This window comes from Penicillium antarcticum (assembly GCF_028974205.1).
Source record: "Penicillium antarcticum strain IBT 31339 chromosome Unknown utg000003l_segment0_segment0, whole genome shotgun sequence".
In the NCBI taxonomy this organism is placed as follows: domain Eukaryota; kingdom Fungi; phylum Ascomycota; class Eurotiomycetes; order Eurotiales; family Aspergillaceae; genus Penicillium; species Penicillium antarcticum.
Genome location: NW_026695301.1, coordinates 104,241 through 121,248, shown reverse-complemented (window position 1 = coordinate 121,248; position 17,008 = coordinate 104,241). Strand labels below are relative to the sequence as shown.

At 49.5% G+C, this 17,008-nt stretch overlaps 9 protein-coding genes across 9 annotated transcripts; 4 read left to right on the top strand and 5 right to left on the bottom strand.

Annotated features, from left to right (window-relative positions):
• Window positions 1–303: 303 nt before the first annotated feature.
• Window positions 304–1,129, bottom strand: N7508_002753 (ADP-ribosylation factor family protein; the record flags this gene model as incomplete). The annotated part of the gene is made up of 2 exons (XM_058460819.1): window positions 304–1,025; window positions 1,081–1,129. The coding sequence occupies 2 exons, from the start codon at window positions 1,127–1,129 to the stop codon at window positions 304–306; spliced, it is 771 nt and encodes a 256-aa protein (XP_058321396.1).
• A 588-nt stretch (window positions 1,130–1,717) lies between these two features.
• Window positions 1,718–3,409, top strand: N7508_002752 (uncharacterized protein; the record flags this gene model as incomplete). Its single annotated transcript, XM_058460818.1, has 2 exons — window positions 1,718–1,742; window positions 1,836–3,409. 2 exons carry the CDS (start codon window positions 1,718–1,720, stop codon window positions 3,407–3,409), a joined length of 1,599 nt encoding a protein of 532 aa, XP_058321395.1.
• Window positions 3,410–5,252: 1,843 nt separating this feature from the next.
• On the top strand, window positions 5,253–6,054 carry N7508_002751 (uncharacterized protein; the record flags this gene model as incomplete). Its single annotated transcript, XM_058460817.1, has 2 exons — window positions 5,253–5,790; window positions 5,852–6,054. The coding sequence occupies 2 exons, from the start codon at window positions 5,253–5,255 to the stop codon at window positions 6,052–6,054; spliced, it is 741 nt and encodes a 246-aa protein (XP_058321394.1).
• Window positions 6,055–6,254: 200 nt separating this feature from the next.
• On the top strand, window positions 6,255–6,974 carry N7508_002750 (chitin deacetylase CDA4; the record flags this gene model as incomplete). The annotated part of the gene is made up of 1 exon (XM_058460816.1): window positions 6,255–6,974. The coding sequence occupies one exon, from the start codon at window positions 6,255–6,257 to the stop codon at window positions 6,972–6,974; it is 720 nt and encodes a 239-aa protein (XP_058321393.1).
• Window positions 6,975–8,325: 1,351 nt separating this feature from the next.
• N7508_002749 (mRNA splicing protein PRP18) lies at window positions 8,326–9,480 on the bottom strand (the record flags this gene model as incomplete). The annotated part of the gene is made up of 2 exons (XM_058460815.1): window positions 8,326–8,518; window positions 8,576–9,480. 2 exons carry the CDS (start codon window positions 9,478–9,480, stop codon window positions 8,326–8,328), a joined length of 1,098 nt encoding a protein of 365 aa, XP_058321392.1.
• Window positions 9,481–9,786: 306 nt separating this feature from the next.
• N7508_002748 (SAP18 family protein) lies at window positions 9,787–10,605 on the top strand (the record flags this gene model as incomplete). Its single annotated transcript, XM_058460814.1, has 1 exon — window positions 9,787–10,605. One exon carries the CDS (start codon window positions 9,787–9,789, stop codon window positions 10,603–10,605), a length of 819 nt encoding a protein of 272 aa, XP_058321391.1.
• Window positions 10,606–11,105: 500 nt separating this feature from the next.
• Window positions 11,106–11,614, bottom strand: N7508_002747 (uncharacterized protein; the record flags this gene model as incomplete). The annotated part of the gene is made up of 4 exons (XM_058460813.1): window positions 11,106–11,159; window positions 11,235–11,350; window positions 11,511–11,546; window positions 11,596–11,614. The coding sequence occupies 4 exons, from the start codon at window positions 11,612–11,614 to the stop codon at window positions 11,106–11,108; spliced, it is 225 nt and encodes a 74-aa protein (XP_058321390.1).
• Window positions 11,615–11,939: 325 nt separating this feature from the next.
• N7508_002746 (glutathione S-transferase) lies at window positions 11,940–12,838 on the bottom strand (the record flags this gene model as incomplete). The annotated part of the gene is made up of 3 exons (XM_058460812.1): window positions 11,940–12,295; window positions 12,366–12,751; window positions 12,798–12,838. The coding sequence occupies 3 exons, from the start codon at window positions 12,836–12,838 to the stop codon at window positions 11,940–11,942; spliced, it is 783 nt and encodes a 260-aa protein (XP_058321389.1).
• Window positions 12,839–16,296: 3,458 nt separating this feature from the next.
• N7508_002745 (uncharacterized protein) lies at window positions 16,297–16,832 on the bottom strand (the record flags this gene model as incomplete). Its single annotated transcript, XM_058460811.1, has 2 exons — window positions 16,297–16,577; window positions 16,619–16,832. Coding segments are annotated over 2 exons (495 nt in total), but the record flags the coding sequence as incomplete, so codon positions are not given.
• Window positions 16,833–17,008: the final 176 nt, after the last annotated feature.

Below are 17,008 nucleotides of genomic sequence, written 5' to 3'. Positions count from 1 at the left end.
AGAGGCATAAAAAGAGGCCATAGCAGAGCTGAATATACATAAAACCGACCATATCATGGGAGAATTCCCGATACTACTAAGGTGGTTATTCTCAATGGAAGCACATGGATGTTTCGTTGCACGTTTAGACGAGTGATTGGCTTATTTCCAGTGATCTAATATCAAGTCCATAAATGTGTAAAAATCCTCGAAGTTGGTATATTAACAGAAAATGTAATCATTACGAAACGCCATAATGCATCTTAATATGCTGCGCTAGACATAAATGCGCGGGAATAGGAGGCTAACTCCCCAAGTCAAGAATCAACGCATCACCGGAGGTCGACCCTCCTTGTTCCATTTGACGCGGCTTTGCACCCACTCAACAGCAGCCTGGACTCCTGATCCAAGTAACGCGCTGACCGGCAGCACGCGACTGTCACGGACGCCGCCTCCTGTCTCTCCCTCAAACACCTTGCGGACCAACCCTTCTTTGATGCGAACCACTTCCACACAGTCTTCGCGATCTTGTTTGTTTGCCAGCACTAGAATGGGAACGCCCGCGACGTCTGCGTTTTGTAGGACTGATTCGAGGACCTGCCGGCATTCATCCAGACGTCCGAACTCACTGCTGGCCGCGTTGATTCCGACATTCTGTTCTGAAAATGCTTCCGCACTTGTACTTCCTCGTGTATTATTGCGCGCTGGTCCGGCCACCGAGCTTGCGCGCCGCGATGATGATAACAGTCGAGTAATATCGGGGTCCTGTCCAACATCGGCACTGTCGACCACGAAGATAATCGCGTGGCAGCTACTGTAATAGCTCTGCCATAGACCACGCATCGAGATCTGGCCACCGACATCCCAGATCTTCAAGTTCATATCGTGTAAGGGTATCGTTGAGACATTTTGGCCGACAGTGGGGACGGTCTTTCCGGGGTTAGGCGCGGGGGCGCCATCAGCACGGGGTTGATAAAGCGCTTTGATCTGCGACAGGAGAGTGGTTTTGCCAGCGTTGTCTAGGCCAAGTAGGAGAACGGAATATTCTGTTGAAGTTGAGAGGTCAGTCGCGGGTCTTGCGAAGGCAGTTGCAGGTTTTACCCTCTTTGCTGGTGGCGTATAAGTACAGCGACTTGGCCAGATGGTACATGGTCGCGATCCCCAGACTTCAAGACCGGCAATGCATGAGAAATCGAAGAACACCGCAGATCATGACAGTCGCAGCTTGAAGCTGCGAGGCTCACCCGCGTTCCAGCCCCATCCGCATTAGGAAACTAGGGCTTAGGGTTGAAGCCGGGAGAACTGGGGGCGATATTAACGACGCATCAGCTCTGACAAGTCAAGCATTGGAGGTCGTTCAGAGCTCAGAAAAGTTCAACGAAGCCACTGACCTGTCGACCTGTTTATTGTACTGCTTTCATTGCCCGGAGACCTCCCCCTTGAGTTCCATCGCAAAAGGCGTCTATTTCCGGTGAATGGAGAATGAGGAGACATCTCCCCCACTCGTGTTTTGTCAGCTTGATTATTGATCGGTAGCCGGGGAGATTGAAGATCGAGGACTTCTTACTTCCCATCTTCTTCACTTATCTATCTCTAATGGCAGGTTCTTCATGGCCTTGCCGTTCCTACACTCCCCGGCGTGACAACCCTGTGCTTTGAGGCCTCGGAATCACTTCCCTGTCGCATGTCTGACCCAGTATGCCCCGCGCCGGATCGATTGTCTGATGCAAAGGCGCCAATGGAGACTGACACTGTCATTGTCGGTATGTCGAACCTCTTCTTTTTGCTTTGAGTCTCTCCCCGCTACCCCGCGGTATCGGAGGACTGCTTTCCGAGCTCGTATTGACAGCTTACAGGCAATGGGCCGTCTGCCATGATCCTTTCCTACATACTGCATGGCCATATTCCTTTCTATTCGTCCGAACCTCCACATCCCGATCATCTCTTGGACGCTAAACTAAAAGAGGCGCCGGATCTTTTGAATGCCGACGTCAATTCCCTTACTGCGCATTTTGACGCCTCGCGCCTATCATATTCAACACAGGCGCTTCCAATCAACGTCTTATTTGACACGCTTGTACGACCAAGCGTAGATGTGGACGAACCAGGCTGTATCTCCAATGTAGAGTGGCGCTCTCAACCTGAAAAGGCCGTGCCGCACCTGGTTTTTGGGAACTCATCGAGCCCGGGTGGTCAATGGACAGAAGACCCATTGGGTGCTAGTTGGGATATCCAAACCTTGAGCTATGCGGCAATGCTGTCTTTGCCCGGCTACTCCTTTGCCGACCACCATAAGAAGACAACGGGCCAGGAGCTCCCTGCATATACGAGGCCCACAAGACGCGAGATTGCGGAGTACTTTGCAGCCTATCCGCAAGCTGCCCTGATTGATGATTCTTTCCGATGTGGGGAGGAGTTGAAAGATATATCCCGCACGACAGATGGATTTTACATTCGGTCTCATAATATTAAGTGCAAACGACTTGTCCTGGCAAGTGGTATATTCTCCGAAGTCCTTCCACCGGAGCCGCTGCTACAACCTATTTTACAAACCACTTCTATACCCTCCCTCCCGCTTCTTGTCGTCGGATCTGGTTTCTCTGCTGCAGACTCGATCATATCCGCTTCCCCAGATCAACATATCCTGCACATATTCAAATGGGCCCCAAACGATCGCCCATCTCCTCTTCGAGGCTGTCACCAGCAAGCGTACCCTGAATACGCTGGTGTCTACCGTCTGATGAAAAGAGCTGCACTTGCAGCCGAAAAGCCAGGCAAAGACCAGCGGCCCAAATACCGGCGCGCTACCTCGACCCCGTTCCTTGAAAGTCGGAACTGGGAAGAGTTATACGAAGGTGTCCCCAACGTTGAAATCACGGATGTGGACATTCAAGATGGCCTAGCTACGGTCAAATTCCGCGACCGGGACGGATCAGTCTTTTCTCGGTCTGTACGCGGCCTTGTGTACGCCGCCGGTCGTCGAGGCACGCTGGATTATCTTGATCCCACGCTCCGCTGTGAAGTGCTGGGGCACAACGATCAAGATCCAGTAGTCACTGGTCAAACACTCCGCGCAAAAGCCATTGAGGACCTAGAAGTTACCCATGGTGTTTATATCATCGGGAGTCTAACAGGAGATTCTCTGGTGCGCTTCTCCTACGGCGGCTGTGTCTACGCTGCTGGGCATCTTATTGAGGGCGAGCGAGACACACGCAGCGTCTGTAGCAGTGTCGTCTCGGCTGCTAAACCACACGGCTCCTCGCTGTCCGTTATGAACGGCATGGATGGCCACCTTGTGTATCCCGCTGGAAATGCTTCAGAATTGACCCGCGAGGACACATTCAGTAAGATGTCTACGGTCACAGATCAGCCTGCTGTACCTGGTTGGTGGAAAACACTCACACGCATGTGGAATGACATTCTACGATAAGTCATTTGGCAACATTATTTTATTCTTATATGTATATATTTGACTGCAAATAGAGCTACTGAATAGCTAATGGCTAGACATAATTTTTATGTGTTTTCGGTCTCGTCCTTCAGTCTTGTTCTTGGACACCGATAGGCATCAGGCGCCCTACCGCAAGGTCAGGACCGATCAACATGCTTTCTACGCACTTCAGGCAAAAGAAACCAGGAACAAGGTGTCGGTCTTGATGATCTGCCCGGGAAGTGAAAAAGGCAAGGTCTATTGACTTCGGCTTGCCATAATGCATCGTCGTATTGGGGTAATTTGGATACGGGCAGAATCACACGTCAGCTGGGATTCTAACTCAGACTGAAAGATCAATACAGCATGATCTGAAGAAGGCGATTATGGAATGCATCTCGAGGCGAAGTTATAAGACTTCATTTCTTCCGAGGAGAAGTTCGTCCATCATAGGTCGAGAAGCCTAAAGATACATGTGAGGCCGTTTTACTGCATTAAGTTGAGACATCTGCATCGTGTTGCATCGTGCAATCCATCCACCTCTCAGGCCCGACGATTTTGACGCTCAAATCGCACTATGAATACCTTTGCCACGCCCAGGTATTTCCGAAGCTAATTTATTCGCTTCAAATCCCTACCAATGGCTGAATCTACTATGATCCTCTTCGCCCCGGGAGCATGGCACACCCCAGTTTGTTTTGATGCGGTAGCACATCGCCTCTAGGCAGCGGGTTACATGACCGATTCAGTCTACCTACCCTCAGTCAATCCGTCACGGTATTATACGGACTTTTCAGCTGATGTGACTCAAATTCGGTCTCACATTAAGTCTGCAGTGGATGCCTGGCAGCATTTTGTCGTGGTTGTCCATTCTTACGGCAGAATGCCCGCAAGTGAAGCAATCCAAGGGCTCGACATCAAAACACAGAGGCAGAATGGCCTAAGTGGCGGTGTTATCTACCTATTCTTTTGCGCTTCATTCATTTCGTTGGAGGGACAGTCTCATGAGAGAAATCGGTGGACAGGATCTCTCTTGGTGGAAAGTCGTAGACGACAAATCTCAGGCCCTCCCATTGACACCGGAGACGATTTTCTATAACGACTGCAATGTTGTACAAGTCAAGAAGGCTGTCGCAGATTTGAGGCCGCACAGCTATCAGACCTTTTCCTCGCCTTGCACTTATGCCGCCTGGAAACATGTTCGAAGCACCTACTTATATTGCCTTCAAGATGCAGCTATTCCTTTGATAGCATCGAAGAACATGGTGGAGGTGACGGCAAAGGGATATGGAATTGAGACAGAGACTCTAGATGCATCGCACAGTCCCTTCTTTAGTCAACCTGAACAATTGACCGCAGCAATTCGACGAGCTGCCAGGCGAGAGTTTGTATCTAGACATTTCATGTCAGTTCTGTGATCATGTGAGATATGCATAGACAATGATTCGAGTTTATTCAATCTTATACAGTAGAAACTATCTCCGCGGAAATACCAAATGCTATTGTAATAGCTAACAATATTTTCAAAGCCCGAAAGCTGTCTTTGATTTGCCAATCCGGTCGGGCAACACTTTCTCGGCCATTGACAGTGAGTCATGATGTATTCTTATAGTTCTAGGATGTGCACGCTTACCAATTCTGCAAATCCCTTGACAAATCCCTAATGATTCAGCCTGAACTGACACAGAAAATAGTAATAAGCAAAGCAGAAAAATATACGGCTGCGGCAAAGAATCGCTACAGATGTAGCCTAAACTTGAAGTGGATCTGTAAGAAATGCAAGTATAAATATCAAGACTCGGAGACTTTATTGTAATATCACTCATCTTTCCCACTCATCGAGATGTGTCCTACCGAATCAATCTCAACCTATGGCTTTACAGCCGTGCCTTCATCGGCCAGTGCTCTTCTCGCGACTGACCCTCCGAAGGTAGCAGCACCATTTGTCCCAGTATCGCAAAGCACAATCCCACCCACGCCACTCTCCCAGCGCATCGATGCATACGCAAAAGCGCATCTCCCGGAGCCAACCTACAACCACTGCCTTCGGGTATATCATTATGGAATCGCCATCAAGCAATATCGATTCCCAGAGTGGAATTTCTCGGATGAAACATACTTCCTGGCTTGCTTGCTTCACGATATCGGAACTACAAAAGAAAACATCACGGCTACTAAGATGAGCTTCGAGTTCTATGGAGGCTTCGTTACCTTGGACGTTCTGCAAAACTTGGGAGCTTCCGCTACAGCTATTCCAGTAGTTGTCGCCCCGAGAGATCAAGCAGAGAGTGTGGCAGAGGCCGTCATTCGTCATCAGGACTTTGGCGAAAAGGGCAAGCTGACAGCTCTCGGCCAACTGCTTCAGTTAGCAACAATGTTTGGTATATTCGATCATCACAAATCACCCCGAGACACGAGCAATACTAACTTGTCTCTCTGCAGATAATATTGGGGCCTGGGAAGACCTGGTTCATCCGTCCACCATCGAGGATGTTTGCAAGCATTTCCCTCGTCTGAAATGGAGCCACTGCTTCGCTAGTACTATTATCGAGGAAACCAGCCTGAAGCCTTGGGCTCATACGACAGTATTGGGAGACGCTCCAGCTAGGGTAATGGGCAACAAACTCATGGCGCCGTATGAGTGAGCGGCCTCGGAAGCCGCGAGGGATATTTGGCAATTGCTCTCCGCATTATCTGGGAATATCAAAGTTCTGATTTTCAAGCTGTGCAATGTACACACAGCAAGTTAGCAATACTTGCACATGGAGCAGAAGAGTAGAAAATGCGCATCTTCCGTACGTAGCGCCCGGACCTGAACAACACACACATTTCATCCGATCCCAACATGTTCGCCATCATCACCACGTTTTGCCTTCTGATACCCCTATATTGCATATACAAACCACCAAAGATTATTATCCGCTACTTCCAACGTCGGTGGCCCGACGTGCTCTTCCACATCCCAACAGAGAAAAAGGTGGTCGCGCTCACTATTGACGACGCGCCATCCGCACACTCCACTGAAATCCTTCGTCTATTGCAGTTGCACAATGCAGCAGCCACTTTTTTCGTGATTGGATCCCAGCTCCCGGGATATGAAAACATCCTGGTCGATCTCGTACGAGCTGGCAATGAACTCGCCAACCACGCGATGTATGACGAGCCATCGCGTGCGCTGAGTGACGACGGGTTGAGAGATCAAATCCGTACTGTGCATGCCCAAATCGAAGAAGCGTATGCTGCCTCTGGGATCCAGACACAACCAGAAAATTGGCTCTTTCGTCCTGGATCGGGGTTCTTCAGTTCTCGAATGAGAATGGTTGTGAAGGAATTGGGTTATCGCTTGGTCCTTGGGGATGTGTATCCACATGATCCACAGATTCCATACTGGCGATTGAATGCAAGTCACATTCTCAGCATGGTCAAACCGGGAAGCATTATCATCTGCCATGACCGCAGAGAATGGACGGTGCCAATGCTACGGGAAGTTTTGCCGGAACTAAGTCGAAGGGGTTATAGCGTTGTCACAATCTCTAAATTACTTGCAACGGATTCTAGCCTATGAAATTACATGTTTCCATGTTCAAAGATGAGACATTAATCTGGTTACGACGAGCTTCGCTTTGCCTTTGCAAGTCATGCACAGCAATCGCGTAGGCGCTTTGGGACGAGGTTCCATAGCACTTGTTTGATAGCAGGGTCTAGAAGTAGGTCTTTTTTCTTTCTTTAGCGGTGAACCGTCAATTTCATTTCACTAGTTCTAGGTAGGAAGCGGGAAGAAATCGGCGGTAAAAGCGAAGAGAGAAGAACAGGATGACATGGAAGTCTCGAAAAGGTAGGCGAATACGAATTCTGAGGAGCCTATCTCAGGTCGATTTGTACCGTTTCATGAGACGTTCCTCGGCTTTTGCTTTTTGAATTCACCTTGGGGGGGGGGAGCCTGGAAGCATAACCACTCCGTGCGTAAGTGAACCATCCTGTGCCAAGCAATCTGATGCAGCTACCAGGTTGCGGAGACGGGTCTTTGAGAGTATTAGCTCCATCGCGTTGCTGTTCTCTGTGACATCAGCTGCGAACATCTTTAGAGAAACGTTGTGACCGTCCTGGGTAGCGCCTGCTAAACCCGCCATACAGCTTTCATCTGAGGAAGCCTCTGCCTTCCATCTTGTCACCGCTAGCGTTGACTTCACATATAGCTTCAACAACATCCCAGTGGATTAGTTCCTGTGTCATCATGCCAAGCATCGTGGCTTGGTTTCACTATCCGTCAGAGCCCTTGTAGCAACAGCATTATCGTCCTCGTCCCCTTCGATTATCTTGACACAAAGATCTTTCTATTCAGTGCTGGGCTCCTTCACCTCCTTCTCCAAAGACAGGATACTGTTTGTCGTAGCAGCCGTTGGCTTGGAGAAGCGGTAACAGTCTTGGTTGCTCTCTTTGTAGTAGATTTATGGATGCGAGGAGGCTTCTTGGTGGAGGGGGCATCATTTTTCTTCGTAACAGTGCCGCTGCAGCACGGAGTATCACGATTTTCAGAACGATGTTGTTGTGATGAAGGCAGCTTGCTGCTAAGATGGAAGAAAGGTTGCTGTGGTGGCAGAGGGTGATGCTGTTAGGGTCGAAAGGTTCTTCTTTTGTGGTGAGAGCAGTTTGCGATTGCCACTGAAGAAGGTTAGTTTGTTGTGATAGAAGGGTGCTGCTGCTGTGAAATTAGACTGCTGCTGCGACGGCTGAGGAGGTTATGCCGAAAAGAGAGATTGTAGGTAGCAGTTCGGTTGTTGGCAAACGGTTTAGGCTTGGAGCAGATTATGTTTTATGAACCTATGGCTTTAGATAGAATTTCCTGCTATAGTTAAAGTGTACACACGTGGTATTTGAACGCTATGGGTATATTCACATAAGACGCCATTTTGACACTAGCCCATGATCTGCAACTGGTCCTCAGGAGGCCAGCGTACTTGCGCAAAGCTCAAGCAACGTTTGATACTTTGCAAGTACTTGCGTGTAATTTCATCACTTAGAATGTGTGCTTGTTGATCGCTCTGGTGCAGCTTCTCTCGAGCAGATCGCTCGTGAATACCAACCATGGTCACACCAATGGGCCACGCTCTGTAGTTGAATTAGCATAGATTTCAAGATTGTAGAAGATGAGGGGGAGGGGCTTACGCTTTTCCAATACTGACTCGCAGGTAGGCATCATTTGCGTCGACGTATCGTCGCTGCTGCGCTTTGTGCACGATTTCAACAATCGGTTCCAGCAATCCGTCTTCCAGGTCTGCCTTTTCAAAGAGGCGGAACAACGGCGTCATGTTCTCACGAGATTGAGTCATAGCATTGTAGGCCTGCTTTCCCTGGAAACTCTGCCGCACGGTCACATCACGCTTTGCCAAAGCCAACTCCCATTCTGACAAGACCATGTTGAAGTATGAGCCCAACTGCCGGAAAAGGAAGAGACGGATTTCTTGATCCTTAGGAATCGTTGCTGGAATGATCATCTGTCCACCAGACACGGGCTCCAATGTCGTAGGAATAGGTCCATCCGTAATCTTTTGCTTGGGCATGGCTGCCCGTTGGACCAGGCGGCGGTATCGTCGAAGTCGAGCTTTGTAGTCCTCCCCAAACAATCGCGCAGGTGCATCCATTGCCCGCAACCTTCCAATGAGCTCGTCCTCCTCGATATCTTCCTCCTCGGGAACCTCCTCTGGCTTATCCTCAGGCAAGTCAGGTAGACCAAGCCTCTTCCGCCGCTCACGCTCTTTGGCCAGCTCTTCCTCCTCTCTCCTCGCCTTCGACTCCTCTGCCAAGCGTCGCTTTTTATCCTCTCGTTCACGGTTTCGGTCCGCTTCTTCCTCGTCAAGCTTGCGCTTGTTCGCTATGCGCTCTTCGCGCTCGCGTGCTGCCCGCTCCTGCTCCTGCTTGTAGGCCTCAACGCGCGCAGCTTCGACATCTCCTCGGCGCATGTACTTCTTGGTTGGCTGTGTCGAGCTTTTCTCGGTCTCGTTGCCGGATGACTTTGTCTCAGGGCTCTTGGCCTTGGAGATCTCCTTCGACATGAGCGCGGCGAAATCCATGGTGGCGGGGCTGCTCGCACAGCGAGTTTCGAGTTTCGTAGAAGGAGGTGACTATAGCTCAAGTATAGAGCAAAATGTGATAAAATAAACGGTGATTGTCAAGTGTAGTTGCGAGACGGTGGAGTGGAGGGAAAGAATGTCGAACGTCAGAACTCGAGCTCCGACGCATTTGGGCTTCCTCCATTCATCTCCCCTCAATACCCCAACTTTCTCTCCAACCCTCGCTTGAGCTTCAATTTGATCCTCACAGATTTACCTCGCTTGACTCTTTCTCTCTTTCCAGCTTATACCTTTCAATCTCTCATCATGTCCGGTCCTTCGCGCGAGGGCCTCAAAACCTCGATCGACCGCGAAACCACCACACCCTTTCACCTCAAGCTCTTCTACCGCGTCAACACATTTCACTCGCTCGCGGACTTCAGCATTCCCTCTCCACATCGCCGAGGAGGCCCAGGCAGTGGTCCCAATGCTATTCGCGGAATGTCACCTCCAGCTGCAGCACCTCTTCCACCCCATCTAGAAATCTACACATGGCAGTCATGCACACTACGCGAGCTTTCGCTGTGCCTCACTTCAGCTCTTCCCTCCCTTCTTCCCGATCCACCTGTCGGAACCCGACTTTGTTTCCGCCTTATTTACCCCGACGCGCGCGGCGCAGCAATCATGGGCCCGGATGCGCGTGGACGATACTTGAGCAGGGATCTAGGGAGTGTGATTGTCGCACCGAGGGATAGCCCTTTCCGCGCCGAGGGCGATGAGGAAGACAAACAAGAGACACGACCCCGCGGCCCGCTTCGCTTCCAGGGCTCAGAAGCCGACAAGCCTCTACAGGATGCTCGGTTTATTGTCGGAGACTATGTGGAATGCGCCATTCTTCCACCACTCGAGGATGGATCTGTCGCGCCGGCAATTCGTGGTGCATCGGGACCGCCCCCTGCTGGCGGAGGTATGCGCGCGTTCCGTGACAATGGATTTGGTGGACGTGGCCGTGGTGGTCCTCGTGGTCCTCGTGGTGATCGTGGTGATCGTGGTCCTCCTAACATGCCACACGGCGACTGGAACCGCGGAGAGCGATTGCCAGATGGTGGCCGAGGCGGAGGTCGTCGTGGATGGGCACCTTATTAGGGAGCTTGGATGAATTTAAAAATAGGGAGAGGTCAAAAGATGACTACCCAGGGCGGAAATACCCACGACAAATGTACGATTGAGCAGTATAGGACGAATGGAACCATTGGGTTTACATATTGTCAATTTTGTACCGACAAGAACTGCGACAGATGTCGCGATAGGTAGCTCCTACGTAGGCATTGAGTTGGAAGTCGACCGTGATCCAGTCGTGACATGGCTCAAGTGACCCTCTGGATCCCATTAGTCCGGTCGGTCATGCTAAGCGCCCTCGATTGACCAATGACGAAAGTCAAAAAAATAAAGAAATTCATGCGGTATATGCTTGTAGTAGAGTACACGGCCCGCAGGCAGGCACCGGCACAGAAACGAGTCGACAAAATCGATACAAAATGCCCAATTCCGGGTTCCCACGCCATATCACTTCGGGTTGCGGCACGGTTCGGGATGCGGATTTGAAGAGAAACAGTATTTCAGGTTTTCGATTGATCGCTAGCTGTTTACCACTCTTGGATGGTGTCACCCTTGCGCTTGCCACGGAATTCGTATTTGCCCTGTATGTCGTCAGTATGTTCCTTCACATGGCGTGGAGCAACAATTGCGGTCCCAGCGAAACGACCGGTACATACCTCAGTCTTATAGGCAATGTAGCCGAGAACACCGGGGATCAGACCCATGTAGACGAAGGAGAGCCAGGCGTGGCGCGGGGTCCATTTCCAGTACTTGTAGCGGTTGGCGTTGAGTTCTGCGGAGAGTCAGTCACGGTGTCATGCTCGGTGTTTCGATCTCGTTCAGGGCAGAAGTCGTAGTATTCAGCTCCAATCTAGCCCAAAAAGCATGTTCTCGGTGGGGGAAATGCGCGATATCCGTCGGGATGGATTTGGGAGATGGGGTTGGGGATGTACCATAGTATTTCTGGAGGGCCGGGTCGAGGACCAGAGCTGGACAATGAGTTAGCAATGGAAGAGGTCATGCTGAGACAATACTTACACTTGCTAGGACCGGCCATGGTTGCGGAGAGCTTTGGATCGTAGACAGATTTGGCAAGTCGAGCATCGCCGGAGTTGAAGTTGGAGATCACATGACGTGCGGGCTGATGTAATCACATGTTTGATTCACAGAGTTACAGAGCAAAAGGCAGTAGATTATTAAAATCAATTGTTATTATTGCTTGAATTTGTATTTTAGATCTCATTTCTTCCAAGTCCAATGTAATATCATGTCATTATATCAGCCGTTGCGGCTCTGTTGCATATCCGACTCCGTCCAACCATATTTCGTGCATATCACATCAATGGGGTATTACAAGTGAGAGTAATTTACAATCCATTCTCTTACATCGAAGCAGAGAACTTTCCGTCAATCTCCTCAATCTTCTTGACGGCACTCTTGTATCCGTCGGCCTCTTCTAGTCTTTTGGCGTACGCAGCGAACAGAGGGTACTTGTCGCGGTTCTTCTTGTCCTTCAACATGCGACCACTGACTGCAATCACCGCGAAGCTCATGAGAATATCGGCGGCAGTCAATTCCTTTCCGCAGATGAAGGGACCGCCGTCGGGAGCAGTGTGCAGCTGATCCTCGATGAATGCGAGGTTGCCCTCGACATTGCGAGTGAGGAATTGGTTCTCCACCTGCGAAGCAACAATGCTGGTGATGGGGCGAACAAAGAACGGGGGAGCATTCCGAATGGCTGTTTACGAATGTCAGTCGATCTGATTTAGATCATGGCGTAGCGGTTATAAGCCGAAGGCACCACTTACAATCGTTCACCAGAGTCATCACCAAGAAAGGCATCAAACTGCCCTCCACGTAGTGCATGAAATAGCGATAGCGCATCCATTCCTCGGTCTCTCCACCCACTTGGCCTTCACGGTCGGCCAGGTACCGTTGCGGAACTAGCGTCGGTCGCGCGGCACCAAAGTGGTCGACAAGATATTCCATAATTGCGCCAGACTCGGCCAGCACCAGAGGCTTTGTGGCGCCAGGAGCCTCGATAGTAATCAACGGTGATTTACCAAGAGGATGAATCTCCTTCAGCTCCGCCGGAGCGAGCTTGTCGGCGCGACGCTTGAAGGTCTTGAGCTCATATTTGAGTTGCAGCTCTTCCAAAAGCCAGAGAATGCGGTGGCTTCGAGATTGCTCGAGCCTAGAGGTGTTAATATAATTTTTGCGAAGCAGAAAATGTCACTTACCAATAGAGAGTGATCTTACAGCCTTTATTGTTATCAGCCATGGTATGTTGATGAGGCGAAGTTACAGAACGGGCAAAGCTCTTTATAAGCACATGGATGATGTCAACGCCGAGGTACGATCTATAAGAGGGCAAACCCCCGATCTGCGGTTCATGTGAACTTCGTTGGGAACTGTACTTGTTTTAATTCGCTCAACTCCTCGTTTTCGCGTGAAGCTTATAGTCCTGTTTTTTTTATTCCAGTACATGTACATTTACACTGTGCACGCTCCAATGTCAGAGGCCACCGCTTACCCGACTTTAGGCCCTCACCAGGGCCTCGAGGTGGCTTGCCATAGCCATCTCCGATTTTGGTATACAGTGCGAAAGAGCCCAGACTAGATAGCCAAGCTATGAATATCACACATTCATCCTCGGAAAGTCTATCCGCGGATCAATAAGCTCAATGTTCCAGACCTTTGCATCCCCACTATTTGACCGTTCGGCTAACAATCTCATCCCAAGCTAATCTAGTCGGCGTTTCTCGGCGTTCCAAAGAGAGACTGAAGAAGAGGACAGTTTCAATTACTCAAGTACTGATACTGCAAAAGGCTTGGTCTCTTGGTCTCCTGTAGACCCACATTCCGCGCAAGTGTCCAGTCATCAGTCTGTACAGAGTAGGGTCTGGAGTTTCATTTCTTTGAACGATGCTCGGTCAATACTTCTGTCGGCCCTGCAGTCACCTCTTCTAGCAGTATTTGCTTCTAAATGATTAACACGCAATCCTAAACAGGAAGAGGCTTACTTACTGGGCCAGCAAACGATTTTCTTTTTCCGCTATACCAGAGAACTACAATGGCCAGCAAAATCCCGAAAACCACCACACTCGCATAGTTCATGCTCCCTGTTGTCGTTGGAATGGATGTTGGGAAGCAGAATATCACGGAGATAAAGGCCACCCAGAGAGTAGAGAATCCATTGCAAAACATCCCCAAGTGATGCCCCAGGCGAAAGTGTCGCTCGGGGAGGACAGCTCTTCGGCCTCGGTAGAGAACGATTGCCTGAGGAGCAACATAAGTGATGTTCAATGATAAAATCGACATAGATATAAAACTGTTAAATGCCGTGGTAGATCCAATATAGATCAAGCCATATAGTATAATGAAGATAAAACATGCCAAAGTGGCATTGACGGGCACCTTCTGACGAGGATGAATACGACTGAAAAATGAACAGAATGGGAGACCACCGTCTCGACTGAATGCATAGATAAGTCGACCTGTTGTCACCATACAAGACACTAAAGCACCAGAGTAGACAAACAAGATCCAAGTAGTGAAGACTGTTGCCGCAGTCTGGTTATTGGTTGCTTGGAGGTAGACAGTATGGATGGGAATAGCGGAAGATGCTACCGCACTATTGTCGGTGGTCGTGAAGAGAAAGGCCAAAGTCCAAGGTATCACAGTGATCATGCCTACCAGCATTGTCACTCCCATCGCTTTAGGAACATTGCGACCAGGCGAAGGCACTTCTTCTGCAATATGGGTGGCTCCATCGATGGCAAGATATGCGTACATGCAAGTCCCAAGTCCGATGATAAACGCAGTCGGGTCATTCCATCCAGATGGGTTGTCATAGTGTATAAAGATCTCGGTTGCAGTCTGCCGGTGTTTTTGAGTAGCAAGGACTGTGACTAAGCTAGCAAGAAATCCAATAAAGCTGCACCAAAATAAAATGATCTCTCCCTGTGGAATTTCATTGGGGCATAAGCAGACAATAGATGTTGCAAGGGTCATGATCAGTAAATAGATGAGATATGTCTGCCAGGCTTCGACTGTGTATTCGGGATTGTATATCGTCGCAAGCCTGCTCGCCATTTGAGCTAGAGATTTAATCAGCGGTATTCAGGCAGAGAAAATCATCTTTGTAGTACCACAAACAATAGCAGTAGATGCACTTGTAAGACACCATGCGGCGATACTCATCCATCCGATCAAGAAAGCGACCAAAGCACGGGAGCGAGGCGATGCCACCATATAGGCAAAATGGTATTGCCCTCCGCTCGAAGGAAATGCGGATGCAAGCTCTGCTAGTCCCATGGCTGTCTCGTATTAGCTGCTGCTTACTGTCTATCAAAGAGATGCAGCCTGGGAACACTCACTGATTATACAGCACGCTATTGAAGCAGCGACAAGCCCAAAACCCCCTAGCAATAGGGGTGTTATGAATGTCGCAGAGTACCCCAACCAAGACTTTGTCATGCTAAATCCCAAAGCTAATGTTGAAAATAAAGAGAAACCCTTGACCAGCTGGGGCTCATTGGAAGGCTTGTGATGATATGCATCGTCGAGGTCATGTAACGCATCCATCATGATAATATTGTATCCAGGCATGTGTTTGAAAGAGGTGAGCAGCGTAGGGCTGTTCATTTATGTTGTGTATTACAGCAGGCATACTTTATCTCACTGGTACCAGCTGGAGATCACTTCCACAAATCCAAGTGTTGATAGCCCCATTTCATGAGTCGGCAGCTTGGTCCAATAAGATATAATAGAATGCAATCAATAATATAGTGTTTTGATATGCCGAAATCTGAAGTTGAGCTATTATTTTCCCCCTAGCTTTACGTTCAGCTCCAGGCTCAGATAATTACCCGAACGGGAATGGTCTCTCACCAACCTGCTTAACGCAGCATGCCCACGCGGATAACGTTCAACCTCATTTCTGGAAACATTCTTTATAGATTCCCTGATGGGAAGTTTTGGCATACTCTTATAGCAGGCCAGCGTCCACTTACCGGGGCTCAATGGACTCACAAAAATCACACCTTAAATCATTGAAAAATCAATCATTCCTAGTCTTTTACTCTGAGAACTCGTACATTACCTTGACACTTAGCCAACAGGTGGCGACGTGACGATTGCAATTGTGGGGAGATGCTCCTTCCCCCGCCGACGTAAACTTCGTTTTATGGCTACTTTTTTACTTTCATTTCCCTTTCATCTCTCGCAGTATTTGGAGGCTAGTTGGTAATCGTTGGATTGGGAGGTCAGGTGATCATCCGGACTAGACAGCTCTCTCTCTTAGACTGCGCCAAAAACCGCAAAACCGCAAAATCGAACCAACCCAAACCGCAATTGGGTCGGAGTTACTATAATTCCGGTTCTCAATCCGTATTCATGAATGCAGCACTAACACACCCCCTCAGCAAGCGCAGTGTCGCTGGCTTGCTGCCACTGGGAATAGCTTCATGAATCAACAAGTCCTCCAATTGGCCCGTCTAGACTTCCGCAGAACCCAGCTCAACCCGGGCTGGGTTGGGTTCTGGGCCGGGTTCTCCAACCCGATATATATCATTGTTCGACGCCTAGCGTAGCGCCTCCTCGGCCTCGCGCTATTTTGGCTTATTGCGCTTGTTTCGTACTTGGCTAACATAGTACCTATATCTGCGTTAGGAATCTCCCTATTAACGCCTCCGGTACCGATATACCTTAGTGGGTCACTCACCTTTTCTATCGACTCTCAATCCGTTCTCGTCGTTCAATAGTACCCGGTACTTTGTCAAAATCCTCGGGGATTTCAGAGAGATCAACCCCACCTTCATCCAATAGGTCCTCGTAGAGCTCTACAGCATTATAAGAGACCTCCGGCTCCAAGGCAAGGTTCTCGTCGGGTCGGAGACGTTTTCGTGGACTAGGAACGTCTTCTAGCTCCGTCAGATCCGTCTCATATGTAGCATCGCCCCTGTCTGAATCGCTAGAAGTAGCCGCAATAATGTCATCCCGCCAGAGTCGCTTTCTAGCTTTCTAGTCCGCTGGCGTCGAGAATGCTTCATAGTCGAACTCAACGGAATTGAAGGGACGGCGAGGGTGCGGAGGTTGAGAAATGAGACTACAAGACCGCGAAATAATGAAGTGGCTGGTAGGTCATGAGTCGTCGGTCGGTGACTGATTTCTTTGGGAGTGGGCGAGCAAAAATGACAGACCAAGGAAGCACGAACAAAATAAGAGAACAGACGACGGGCAAAGAAGTAGTCTCGGTGGAGGGAGAGGGGAAGCTGGGGGGATATCCCGATCGCGTTACATGGCGTAGAGTCGTGGCGCTGCGATGTTGAGCCGTTTTTCAGCAAAAAGTAGAGCTGATTGCCACCCTCACGCAATAGTTGCCTCTCTCGCACTTGCCATTCCAGTCTTCATGGCTCTTATTTTCTTGCCAAGATTCTAGCTCTAGCTT